Source organism: Yarrowia lipolytica, chromosome 1C, assembly GCF_001761485.1.
Source record: "Yarrowia lipolytica chromosome 1C, complete sequence".
Taxonomy (NCBI): Eukaryota; Fungi; Ascomycota; class Dipodascomycetes; order Dipodascales; genus Yarrowia; species Yarrowia lipolytica.
In genome coordinates, this window is record NC_090772.1 from 1,614,528 (window position 1) to 1,627,457 (window position 12,930).

At 50.0% G+C, this 12,930-nt stretch overlaps 5 protein-coding genes across 5 annotated transcripts; 2 read left to right on the plus strand and 3 right to left on the minus strand.

Moving 5' to 3' along the window:
* Positions 1-561: 561 nt before the first annotated feature.
* Positions 562-2,868, plus strand: YALI1_C16150g (uncharacterized protein; the record flags this gene model as incomplete). Its single annotated transcript, XM_501725.3, has 2 exons — positions 562-1,502; positions 1,665-2,868. The coding sequence occupies 2 exons, from the start codon at positions 562-564 to the stop codon at positions 2,866-2,868; spliced, it is 2,145 nt and encodes a 714-aa protein (XP_501725.3).
* A 141-nt stretch (positions 2,869-3,009) lies between these two features.
* Positions 3,010-4,311, minus strand: YALI1_C16183g (uncharacterized protein; the record flags this gene model as incomplete). Its single annotated transcript, XM_501726.2, has 3 exons — positions 3,010-3,827; positions 4,201-4,235; positions 4,280-4,311. 3 exons carry the CDS (start codon positions 4,309-4,311, stop codon positions 3,010-3,012), a joined length of 885 nt encoding a protein of 294 aa, XP_501726.2.
* Positions 4,312-4,960: 649 nt separating this feature from the next.
* YALI1_C16200g (uncharacterized protein) lies at positions 4,961-5,545 on the minus strand (the record flags this gene model as incomplete). Its single annotated transcript, XM_501727.3, has 1 exon — positions 4,961-5,545. One exon carries the CDS (start codon positions 5,543-5,545, stop codon positions 4,961-4,963), a length of 585 nt encoding a protein of 194 aa, XP_501727.1.
* A 350-nt stretch (positions 5,546-5,895) lies between these two features.
* On the plus strand, positions 5,896-8,838 carry YALI1_C16204g (uncharacterized protein; the record flags this gene model as incomplete). The annotated part of the gene is made up of 1 exon (XM_501728.3): positions 5,896-8,838. The coding sequence occupies one exon, from the start codon at positions 5,896-5,898 to the stop codon at positions 8,836-8,838; it is 2,943 nt and encodes a 980-aa protein (XP_501728.3).
* Positions 8,839-9,160: 322 nt separating this feature from the next.
* YALI1_C16255g (uncharacterized protein) lies at positions 9,161-11,355 on the minus strand (the record flags this gene model as incomplete). Its single annotated transcript, XM_501729.4, has 2 exons — positions 9,161-10,978; positions 11,290-11,355. The coding sequence occupies 2 exons, from the start codon at positions 11,353-11,355 to the stop codon at positions 9,161-9,163; spliced, it is 1,884 nt and encodes a 627-aa protein (XP_501729.3).
* Positions 11,356-12,930: the final 1,575 nt, after the last annotated feature.

A 12,930-nucleotide genomic window follows, 5' to 3' on the forward strand; every position in this document is an offset into this window, starting at 1 on the left:
CTGATGCCGCGTGTGTTATGGTAACGGGAACATACGGTTGCTGAAAAGAGTGCTTGACTGGGAGATTGATAAAGGAGGTTGTTATACTCGTGCCGTCAGTGCAAGTCCGCCCGGTGGATGAATGAGGTACATTAAATGCAACAAAAGACCCCAAAACAGGAGGCTTCTTCAATTAAGTCGATCGTTCCACGAGCTCTTTCAAGTCTCATTTCACAAGCTCGTTTCTCTCATTCACTGCTTTCGCATGTCATTTCTCTGCTGTGCTCGTAATTACTGTAAATACAGTTATCACGTTTGTGAGGTAAATGGCATGTGTGTACTGCTCCACTACTCTCCAACTAGCGGTGCAGTAATCAATTCGTGGTAAAATTTCGACTGGACCATCTCCTGCGCGAAAAGACCTCTCTGAAGCAACTATATACTCCAATACATTGTCCATTAGCCCTACAAACAGCCCTTCTCCCCCATACTACGCACCTGAAGCTTAACTAAAATTTAACCCCCAGTGCCCTTCACCAACATGTCATCCACAGCACAACCCACACAACCAGCCTAATAACCATGCACGTGCTTCTGACCAACGACGACGGCCCGCCTTCGGACACCTATTCGCCCTACTTCCACTACCTGGTCAAAGCTATTGAGAAATACACTGACTGGCATGTCACAGTGGTTCTGCCCGATACCCAGCGATCATGGATTGGCAAGGCCCACATGATTGGCCAGACCATCACCGCCACCTACATTGAGGCGCCCGAAACCATCGGAGACAAGGTCAAGGGCCCCTACAAGCGAATCCCCAAGGACGTGGACCCCAAGAACGTCTGGACCTTGCTCAATGGTACTCCTGCCACCTGCACTAACATTGGCCTCAACTACATGATCGACGAGACCAAGGGCCCCGTTGATCTGGTCATCTCGGGCCCTAACTTTGGCCGAAACACCACCGCTCTCTACTCCACCACCTCCGGAACCATCGGTGCTGCCATGGAGGGAGCTCTTTGCGGATCCAAGGGTATCGCTCTGTCGTACGCCTACTACTCCCGAGACCTCGTTCCCGAGGTTGTGGCCGAGGCCAGCAGACTCGCCGTCAAGCTCATTTCCAAGCTGTACGAAAACTGGGACAAGGGTGTCGATCTGTACTCCATCAACGTTCCCCTGATCGAGGGCCTTTCCGACAACACAAAGGCCGTCCACGCCCCCATTCTGCAAAACCGATGGAAAGGTACCTTTGAGCCCTGGGAAAAGGCCATTGACCACGACCAGAGCGAGGCTGACGGAAACATCCCCATCGAACCGGACTCTGAGCCCCTTTCTGACGCCCAGAAGGCCAAGGAGGGTTACACAATGTTCCGATGGGCTCCTGATTTCGAGGCTGTGGGCAAGTCTGTTAAGGCCAGCAGTCCCGGTAATGATGGCTGGGTCGTTGACCAGGGCCACATTTCCGTCACTGGTCTGAAGGCCTCCTTCTCCGAAACTGGCATCACCGGAGAGATTACCTTGTGAGTATCCTTGTAGAGTGCTATGTACATTATGTACGTTATATTATTGTTATCTATTGTGTACCTTGAACTGACGAGCCTGGAGCCCCCAGCACATCAGCAACGTTCTAGACGAAACATACCGAGCCAGATAACATCCACGACCAACCCCAACTAACACAGAAACGACAATGCTGCCGCTGAATCCGCCCATGGTTTCCTGCTGACCATCCCTTCCACAGCCTACCTTCACCCTCTCTTCTCCCAGAGTGTCAACAAACACCTTCCCAACGTTCCTGTTGGTACCAAGGGCTCGGAGAAGACATTCCACTACGGAGAGTACGAGGATCTCGACTTTGACAAGCTTGGTTCTCGAGACAAGTCTTACTTTGGCTGCTCTTACATCTACCGAAAGGCCCTCATTCGAAAGCACTATCTGGCCAACACCATTGCCATGTTCCGGGCCAAGAACCCCGAGTCGATTCTCAACGAATCATTCCCTGACACCTTTAACCTCGAGCTGGACTACGCCGAGTTCCTTGATGAGTCTCTGGATGAAGCTTACGAGCTGAGACAGGAGCTGGAGAAGAACGACGAGATCGAAAAAGCCTCCAATCGAAAGCTGTGGATCCTCAAGCCTAGTATGAGTGACAAGGCCCAGGGAATTCGTCTGTTTAGCACCATCGACGAGCTTCAGGCTATCTTCGATTCCTTTGAGGAGGGATACGACTCGGACGATGAGGACGCAGAGCAGGAAGAAGACGATAACAATGGAGTGATAACATCTCAACTCCGTCACTTTATCGTTCAGGAGTACGTTGACAAGCCTTTGATTCTGTCTGGCCACGGGAACAAAAAATTCCACATCCGAACCTACGTTCTGGCTGTCGGTGACATCAATGTCTACGTATATAAGCATATGCTGGCTCTGTTCGCTCCTAGAGAGTACGCCACCACCGACGAGGTGCACGATCTCAGCCGCCACCTCACAAACACATGTCTCCGGGACGACGATACTATCCTCAAGGAGAGTCTGGTGGAGGAATTCTGGAACCTCAAGGGTCTTGAACAGAGCCAAAAGGAGACTGTCTTCTCCAAGATTTGTGAGAACGTCAAGGATATTTTCTTGGCTGCCACTACGGTTGACAAGATCAACTTCCAGCCCCTAGCTAACTCCATGGAGTTCTTCGGTCTCGATTTCCTGGTTGACGAGAACCTCAATGTGCACATTCTGGAGGTCAACTCGTACCCCGATTTCAAGCAGACTGGAGACGATCTGAAGTACGTGGTCGAGGGTCTCGTTGACGAGACTGTCCAGGTTGCTGTCAAGCCCTGGTTCGAAGGAGGTGAGGTCCCTGAGTCCGACTTGCTTAAGCGCGTTCTGTAGAAAGGGGCGATGCGATCAAATGTAATGCAGAATATGTGTAAATAGTGATTAATTCGAGTTATCCAAGTTCGCTACAAGTACGTCTTTCATCTTTAATTCAATGTTTCTACTTATACATACAATACCAATTAATAATAAATACTACTCCTCGGAGGACTGCTCCTCGCTCTCGTTCTCGTTGCCCTGATCGCCCATCTCCTTGCACCATCGGTAAACCTGGCCTCTGAACCGATCAGCACGCAACAGCCCCATTCGCACAGAAGTGATACATCGGATAAACTCCTCGCACCGCTGAAGAGCAATCTGGGTCAGCTGTCGAGTCTCCTCAGCAGCATCTCGATTGATACCAAAGTCTCGGTCGTAGGGAATCTGAGGAAGGGCGAAAAACGGGTCAATCTCCTGGGTGGCAAGCTGACGAGTTCTTCGCGGAGCATCCTCACCTTCCTCCATGTCATAATCTGGCAATTGCATGTTGTCAGCCAGAATGTACGATGGGTCATCTCCGAGAAAAACGGACATGAGCTTCATGAACTGCACCACGTGCTTTTGTTCCTGGCAGATCACGTCGAGCGCTCGTGTAGAGAGAGTTCGCAGTGTTGTCGACGTCATTGTTCGTGCCATAGACTTGTGGTGGGGCAGGTCTGCGGGATGGGTGAGGGGAGCTAAGATCTCCTCCAGCTGGATGCCTCGGTAAGGATTAGAGTCATCATCGTCATCATCGTTATTATCTGGGTTTTCGTCGTTATTGCCGTCATCATCGTCGTTGTCGTCGTTATCATCCCGTCGTCGGCGCTTGTAGAGGACTGGTCTCCGAACGCCGTTGTACTCGACAATCTTGAGCCGATGGTTGCCGAGAGGAGGGGCGGGCAACTTGGTCATATGCACATCCTCAGCTGCCCGCTTCAGCTTGTTTCCTCGGTTGGTTGAAATGTTAGTGTCGCTTTCGTCCGAGTCCGAGACTGTGTTAGTGATTGTAGTCGGTGAGCAGAAAAGACAGCTTTGTGACATTGGGGACGATACAGACCCACAAAATTGAATCCTAGTCAGCAGACAAGCATCGCTAACTTGCTTCTTGGCACCTGCGGGCACGGAAAGTGGGTTGGCAATGGCTTTTGCGTCCGGGGCACACCAGCCATTGTGTCTGTCTCGCGTGTCTATCTCGCACGGTCTGCATCATCGTCAGCTTCGCAGTCAACCACAAAAAGAGCATCGATCTGTGTACGACACGTCCACCTCGTGACATCCACAATGTCGTATCTGGTGTGTGTCCATCTGGAGCCGCTTCTGTCCATTACATCTGTGCCATCGATGTTTTCTTGTGTGTGTACTCACCGTGAGGTTCACGATCAAGGGCGTCTTTGAGACGGCTGAGTTAGTAAGTGCGAGGATGCATGGTTGTCAGAATACTCACATCAAATGGTCTATCGATTTCTGGTCCAGCATGATAATGTATCGGGTAGCTGGGTGGAGGGGTTTTGAGCGGAGCTCCGAGCTGCAACATGGATTGTTCAAACTCTGTTGGGTGGTGCATATGCATAATGTGGAATTTATTGGGAATTTAGCTTGGATTAAATGATAATGATTAAAACAGGGATTAGTTATTTATAAAAACAATCTGCAAAAAAAATGGGGGAAAAATGGGAAAAAATGAGAATAAAAATGAGAATAAAAATGAGAGAGAAAATGAGAGAGAAAATGAGAGAGAAAATGAGAGAGAAAATGAGAGAGAAAATGAGAGAGAAAATGAGAGAGAAAATGAGAGAGAAAATGAGAGAGGAAATGGGAGAGAAAACGACTAGTTGATGCTGTTGTTATTGCTTTACCATACTACACACGACCTAATAGTTTTTTATGTTGATTGACGGACTCTCTCCTATGTAGGAAGTCCAACAAGTTCAACTCATGGTCTGTTGTGATAGCCCTCCTGATCCAAGAGATATAACCAAAAGGGCCCGTTATCATCCAATCTGAAACATCCGCGCACCACATTCACACACATTGTCTTCATTAGTCCATTCATTACTTGCCGGCCGGTTTCTTGACACTCCCACTCCCACATCCCTTCCACACTCGTCATGCTATATACAATCCATTAAATGACAGCGTGGGTGGGGAACTGTGGAACCGGCTCCTCGGCATGCATCAGATAACGCGACAGTTGACAGCTCTTGCCAGTGATAGGCAGAATCAGCCGGAAAGCATCGTTGGAGTTCAGATAGTATCGATGCAGACGTTTGGTACGCACAAATCCGATATTTTCGTACAGGCTCATAGCAGCCGCGTTGTTGACCTCGGTTTCCAACATGATTTCGTCCGCCTTGAGATCCACCATGGCTGCAATCGCCAGGTCAATCAGCTTTTTGGCGATACCTTGGCCACGGTAATCTGTCTTGACAGCCAGCATGGCTATGTATCCTCTCGATCGGCACCCACGGTAGTCCTCCAGCTTGCAAACCACCGTTCCGATGGCCTTTTTGTCCATGGACCCGTCGGCCTGCTTCTCCTCCTCGTCTTCATCAAATGCAAGAAAACAGAGGTTGGGCCATGACGAAATGAAGTATCTGTAGACGTAGACCGAGTAGGGCTCGGACAGGTCGTGGGAGATCATGCCCTTGACACTTTCCGTGTCATTTTGTTGGTTGGCGGTGTCGTACGGTCGGTAGCTGATCTTCACCATTTTTCGGGGTATTAATCACAATTAATGAACTACGTCCCAGCTTGGAGTAGTGGAAAATCAACCCTAACCCATAAATCATTATCCACCATGGTGAGGAGAGAGAGGTAGCGAATTGGGGTGGTTTCCAGACATGTTATCGGTGAAATATGAGATTCAAGCAAATCCTTGTCTGCCTCATTTCCCACGAATGAGCGTTTTTTCACCATTTTGCCCGATTTGATCCCCTTTTGCTCACATGATCTCTTTCCACTCCCCTCTCATTAGTAATCCTCCCACTGAACCTTGTGAAGGTGACGTAAAATTCCAGCACAGGAATAGCTATCGTTTCAACATCAAACATCACCACGAAAATGTCGGATCGAGAAGAGTCTGGCTCTCCCGAGCCTCGGTCCAAGATTGAAGAAGATCTCGAGAGCGACGAGGAGGTGAAGACCATCAAGAGCGAAGAGGTGGACAAGACACAGGACAACGTGGAGGACGAGGACGACGAGGAGGAAGAGGAAGAGGAAGAGGAAGAGGAAGAAGAGGACGACGATGAGGAGGACGTGCGGCAACGAAAGAAGCCCCGACGGGAGCGAAGAAACCAGTTCCTGGATGTCGAGGCCGAGGTGGATGAAGATGAAGAGGATCTTGAGGAGGACGAAGATGGACTCATTGGAGAAGACGGATTCGTTGCTGAGCCTGATGCCGACGAGCCCGATGCCTCGGACGACCGATTCCATCGAGAGATGGACCGGCGACGAGAAGCCATCGCCGAAGAGGATGCCGAACGACTGGCCGATGAGTACCGAGAAAAGTACGGTCGATCGACAGCCAACAAGTACCGAGGAGACAGTGGAGTGATCCCCCAGCATCTGCTGCTTCCCTCTGTCAATGAGCCCTCCATTTGGGGTATTCGATGCAAGCCCGGCAAGGAAAAGGAGCTGGTTCGACAATGTCTTCGAAAGAAACTGTCTCTACAAAAGTCCAGAAACCCGCTGGAAATCATGTCCGTGTTTCAAAGAGATACCTTCACCGGATACATCTACATGGAGGCCCGTAACCAGCAGGCTGTGACTGTGGCTCTTAAGGGTCTGGTTAACGTCTATCCTCAGAACATGATTCTGGTGCCCATCAAGGAGTACGTTGATCTTCTGCGAGCCACCAAGTCTGCCGAGACTGAGCTCGTTCCCGGCGCATACGTGCGTCTCAAGCGAGGAAAGTATGGCGGCGATCTCGCCATTGTCGAGAATTTGTCTGAAAATGGTCTTGAGGTTCGTCTCAAGCTGGTGCCCCGTCTCGACTATGGACGAAATGCAGAGGCTGGAATTGACGGTAAACGAAAGCGAGTGGCCCGAATCCCTCCCCCACGACTCTTTTCTGAGCAGGAGGCTTCTCAGTATGACCCTCGAAATCTGCAGAAGCGTGGCCCCAATGCGTACGTTTACGCGGGAGACGAGTACATCGGAGGCTTCCTGTACAAAGATTTCAAAATCACCCTGGTGAACGCCGAGAACGTTGCGCCCAAGCTTGAGGAGCTGACCCGTTTCAACTCTGAGGAGACTGACGGTATCGATCTGGCCTCTCTTGCCCAGAGCCTTCGAAAGTCTGCCGCGGCTGTCCAGTTTCAGGGTGGAGATGTCGTCGAAGTGTCTGAAGGTGAGCAGACCGGTGTTCAAGGTACTGTCATTTCTACACACGGCGATATCGTCACCGTGGAGGCCACGACGGCTCCTCTGGTTGGAAAGCGCATCGATCTGCCTAGCCGATCTCTACGAAAGAAGTTTGCCATTGGTGATCACGTGCGAGTCATTTCCGGTAACTTCCTCGACGACACTGGTCTGATTGTGGGTCTAGAGGACGACTCCGTGACTCTACTGTCCGATCTCAACAAGAAGGAAGTCACAGTGTTCGCCAAGGATCTCAAGAAGGTGTCTGATATTGGAGGTTCACATCAGGTCGGTGACTACGAGCTCCACGACTTTGTGCAGCTTGACGCTCTTCATGTCGGTTGCATTGTAAAGGTGGAGAGAGACAGTCTGAAGGTGCTCGACCAAGAAGGTACTGTTCGATCAGTCACTCCTTCTTCTATCACCATGAAGCTCACTCGAAACATGGAAGGTCTGGCCACCGACTCCAACGGTTCTGAGATCAAAATTGGCGATACTGTTCGAGAGACCGTCGGTGAGGGTCGACAAGGTGCCGTTCTTCACATCTACAAGAACACTCTGTTCCTCAGCTCCCGATCTCTCGGCGTCTTTGTCGCCAAGGCCTTCAAGGTTAATACCATTGTTGCTAAAGGAGCTCGAACACAGTCGAACTCTCAAGCAACTGGTCCCGATCTCACCAAGATGAACCCTGCCGTCTACAATGCCCGACCTGGCCAGATGGCTCCTCCCGTCATGCCCAAGCAGGGAGGTTTCGACCGTCTCAAGGGCAAGCATGTTGCTATCGGGCCTGGTTCTCAACACAAGGGATGCAAGGGTATTGTCAAGGAAACCACAGACGATATTGCTCGAGTCGAGCTTCACGCTCCCTGCAAGGTTGTCAACGTTCTGAAACACCAGCTGCGAATCTACGACGATTACAAGAAGACGTACCTGTCATACATGGAGTTTGCTACTCCTAGAGGTATGCGATCGGGTGGTGGTCGTCCTGGAGGGCCCCCTGGTCCTGGCGGACCTGGGTCTGGTGGACAGACCCCGTCGTGGGGTGGTGGTGGAAAGACCCCGTCGTGGGGAGCAGGTGGAAAGACCCCGTCGTGGGGAAGCAAAACCCCGTCGTGGGGTGGGGCAAAGACATCGTCTTGGGGTTCGCGAACACCTGCTGCCAATGCAGGAGGTGCACAGACACCCGCATGGGGAGCAATGGGAAACAAAACACCATCTTGGGGCGCATCAGAGTCTCGCACCCCTGCATGGGGCGGGGCAAAAACTCCAGCTTGGGGAGCAGCTGGTGCTGGGTCGAAAACCCCGGCCTTTGGAGTCGCACGTACGCCTTCGTGGAAGTCGTCGTCTGCAGGAACATACGGCGGCTCTTCTTCGCGAAACAAGGGCTGGGAAGATCTCGGAAGCGGCAACTCGGCTCCCACTCCAGGCTACGCTGCTGCCACTCCTGGTGAGATGATGGGTGCCCCTACTCCAGGTGCTGCTCACCATCCTTGGGAAGATTCTGCTCCGACACCTGCTGCCTATAACGACGCGCGAACTCCGGGTGTCTATGATCCTCGAGGTTCTGGACCTGCTCAGGCCGAAACCCCTGCAGCCTGGTCCACGGATGATGCTCCTCGATATGATGATTCTCCCACTCCTTAGTGGGACGTGTGTGTATAATAAATGATTGTGTATTATTCTGCAATATAGATATGAGCGGCTTCCGCGTAGAGGCAATTGTGTGGCTGTTGTACATTACATACTATACTGGTGTAAGTGGTAGATTGAACTTCTGGGCGGTGATCTTCGATTACCAGCGTACTGTACTTGTATGATTAATACCATCAGCGCGTATATAATTACGATCGCACTGTAGGTGAACAAAAAGTAGCAATATCATTGAACAAACAACTGACTTATTCGTTATGCTTTATACCACTCGTTAGCATCATAGCTGAAAAGTTCGAGTCGTTGGTCTCATCAGCTACTCCACGTAACTTGTGGGGAAAGCACCTCTTTGTCCGTTCAACTCTCCCTCCGTCCATCCATCTCTATCGGGCTCCACCACCACAATCTGGTCACCGGCCTTGATCGACAGCTCGGTATCGTCCTGGGCATTGTAATCATACAGTGCGGTGACGTAATCGACCTTTTTGGCACCCTGTTTGGGCGCGACAGGAGGACCCTTTCGTTTGATTGAGAACGCAGACTTCAAGCTTCCACCTCCACCTCCAGAGGATGGTGTGGTGGCACTCTTGGGAGGGTTCATGTCGACATATGAAGCAGGCACAAGTCCGTCAGTGCCATCGCTCTTCCGCACTCGAATCCATCCAGAGCCATCATCGGTCTCAAGAACAGTCACATGCTCGTTTTCGGAAATGAACACCTCGTCGCTTCCCTGAGGTTCATATCTATACAACACCAATGCAGAACTCTCCTTGTTCCATGGAATGGGGTCTCCTTCTCTGTATGTTAGAGTGTCCAGAATCAACTTTCCCGTGCCGCCAAATCCTGAGGTGGTGGTGTTGCTTCGTTTCACCGGTGTCGGTTCCGGAATGTTTCGATCAATCTTCTTTTTGCCAAACAAGAAGTTGTGTCGTTTCTTGATCACAACGGGTTGGTATGAGTCGAGATCCTTCTCACCAGTGTTGTGTTTGATGGTCTCAGTTTCGACTTCTGCAATGGTACGCTTGGTGTCGTCCACCGTGAGACTTCTCAGAGCGTTGATAGACTGACTAAGCAGCTCAAAGTGGTTGTTGGAAGCTGAATCAGAGTCTGCCTCGGCCAGCTTCGTTGCCTTTCGCTTCTCCAAGTCCTGGAAGCCGGCCTCCTTGGACGCAATAGTGTCTTCGAACTGGTGGCTGAGTCGCTGCGAGTCGCCCAGTACAGTATGCAGGTATCTGAGAGCCACATCATCGAGAACCATGTTCTCATCGTCGTGCCAAATAGGGCACGGCTCGTAAATGAAGTCGATGGGTTCCTCCCATCCGTTAGGGGCAATATTGTGCTTGGTGAACATGGCAGAGTCAAGAACGGGATGGTTTTGTGCAACCATTTCAATGGTAGCGTTCATATGCTCGGTGCATCGATTGTTGCATGCAATTTCGAGAGAAGCAGCCTTGCTCAAGAGTCCGTTGAGCAGCTTGACTCGTAGTTCGTTGAGTTCCTGGTATCTATCCAGCAGTTCAGGAACATCCTGGTGATAGTACTTGTCCTTGAGACGGTTGGCGACGTTGATCTTTACAAGATACATATTTTTGGCGTCGTTCATGTCGGCGTTCTTCGACTCAAGCTTCCGTTCCAACTTCTCCTTAGATTGACCAATGAGACCGCCCAGCGCTCCTCCCTTTTGGCCCTTCATCCGCTGGTTCTCGACAGCCTGGCAGGCGTCGTAGTAGCCGTTTTTGGTCTTCTTGAGCAGCGAGTAGTATCCATCTCGGTCCTCAATCAGCTTCTCAGAGAACGTTTGCAGGTTCTTTCGGACGTTTTCACTTTTCAGGGACAGGGCATGGACCTGGTCGGCGATTTGGAGGTTGAGCTCGGACGCCAGACGGTTCTTCTCCTTGGCCAATGTTTCGGTCTGGGTCAAAATTTCTCCCCAAGTGACAAGAGATGCGGATTCAAGAGACCCAGGAGTGACTTCAGGATGTTCTCCGACTGATAGAACGGAAGACACTCGAGCTTTCTTCTCAAAGTACTTAGAACTGAGCGAAGAGAGCTTCTGGGAGTACTCTTTTTCAATGGAGGCTCGTTCTCGGTAGAAGGACTGAACATCCGAGAGGAAGGCGATTCCGTGTTGAGACTGTGTTAGTAAGAACTTTGAGTGAAGTTGCAGAGGATAATGGAGATAATTGGCGCCTAGCCACGTCTCCTCGTGACTCCAGAGAAACCCGTGGATTGGCCCAAATAAGACTCTCTTGGATGCGAAGATGGAGGATATACCAGACAGGGCTTACTATACCTTCATCCGTTGCTACGGAGCCGTTTATAACAGAAAATATCACCGCCAGCTCAAGAATCACACCAATACCGACACTTTCTTATCTCCCCCTTACTCCATACCACGAGTCTTAGTCACATCATGTGGACAGCTCCCTCACTTCCCACACTCACCCAATTGTCCACCTTCTCCCAGCCATCGAGCAGCTCGGTGCCCATGCTAACTTGAACGTCCGCCATGTTGATGTTGTATTCTGGTTCCTGTAGCTAGTGGTTCACGCAGGTTGTTCACGACATGTGGCAGGATAATGCGGGTTGCCGTGGAGACGCAACACGAAACGCTAAAGGGTTACCCGGATTAATATCCGTAGAGATCTGGCAGGTGGATGGAGCAGGAGAGCCGTGACAAGGATGGTTGAGAAGCCCGCATCCAGCTGGATTTATTTAATGTAGTGACGGTTCAATATCACGTGTCCGACACGAAGCATCTCCCTCGTTTTGAAATTAACTTGTGTGGGGAATGTTGACTGGTAATGTAATTTTTCGGAATAAAGCCAGCGTGTAGACATCGATTAGCGGCTGGCGTTTCGATGATGGCAGTGCACGTCACGGGTACAGCCACTTTCGGGGTTGTGTCCCTACCAGAGATGGCGGTGGAGATTTGAAACGATTAGTGACGTTTGCTTAGTCACATTTTCTTAGTCACACTTGCTTAGTCACGTTTGCTTAGTCACGTTTGCTTAGTCACACTTGCTTAGTCACGTTTGCTTAGTCACGTTTGCTTTTTCATATTTGCTTTCTATGTTTGCTCTTTTCATCGCTGGGGGAATGCAAGGACGATGTTGAGTATTCGTATCGAAAAGTAAATACTATCTAAGTAGCCTTGTGAATGTATAGTTGCGTAATTGTTAAAGTGGTAATTAGGTGATTATAGAAAAGTCCAAGTACGATACTGATCAACCTTGCCACACTCAAAGACGGGTAACCCTTAGACCGGGTAATTGCATTGATACGCGTAGAAGGACCGTCGATCGATAAGAGTGGTGGAGGACTGAACTCGGTTTTTGACCGGTCGAGCCTCGGCCTCGTCCTTGAGTGCCTGCAGAGGTTTGAGGAAGGGGAGAAACATTGAATTCGACCATTGATGAAGCTGAAACTGGATACAAGTCTCTTTTTTTTGGTTCTATTCACTCACTGCAATTCCCTGTGCGTTAGAGTAAATTGGTCGTGCTTCCTATATGTTGACATTCTATAAGCGACTTCTGGACAGTGGTGTAAAATCAGCAATAAGAAGACCATGGAAGTAGTGTAAGTTTCGGAACAATTATCAGCTTGCAACAATCTCAATTGGGTGCTGGAGTCCGTCCCTTGTCATCAGAATATTCACCCTCCAGAGAAATTTCTAGAGCTTCGGCATGTGCTTATTAATACAAACTCTAAAATGCAACGCTTAACTGAAAGTATATTTAGCTGATTTCGATTGCTTGTAATTAATGGCTGCAAACAGGCCCAAAATGAAGGTAATTAAATGTAGTGGACAGATTTTGTGGATTTGTATAAACTATTCATTTGACTTTGGCCCTCAATTCGTCACTGGAGAGTGTTACCCACCCCGGAATCGAACCAACACCCCCCTTATTTCCCAAACCCTAACTTTAAAACTACCCTAGATACATACACACAACACTTGTTTTTTTTGTACATCTACCACAACCATCATGTCTGGTGAGTATCACCCCTAATACGTCTCGTTCCAAGCGCTAACACAGTCGATTTCAACACCCTCGCCAAGCAGTTCTGCGAGTTCTACTACCA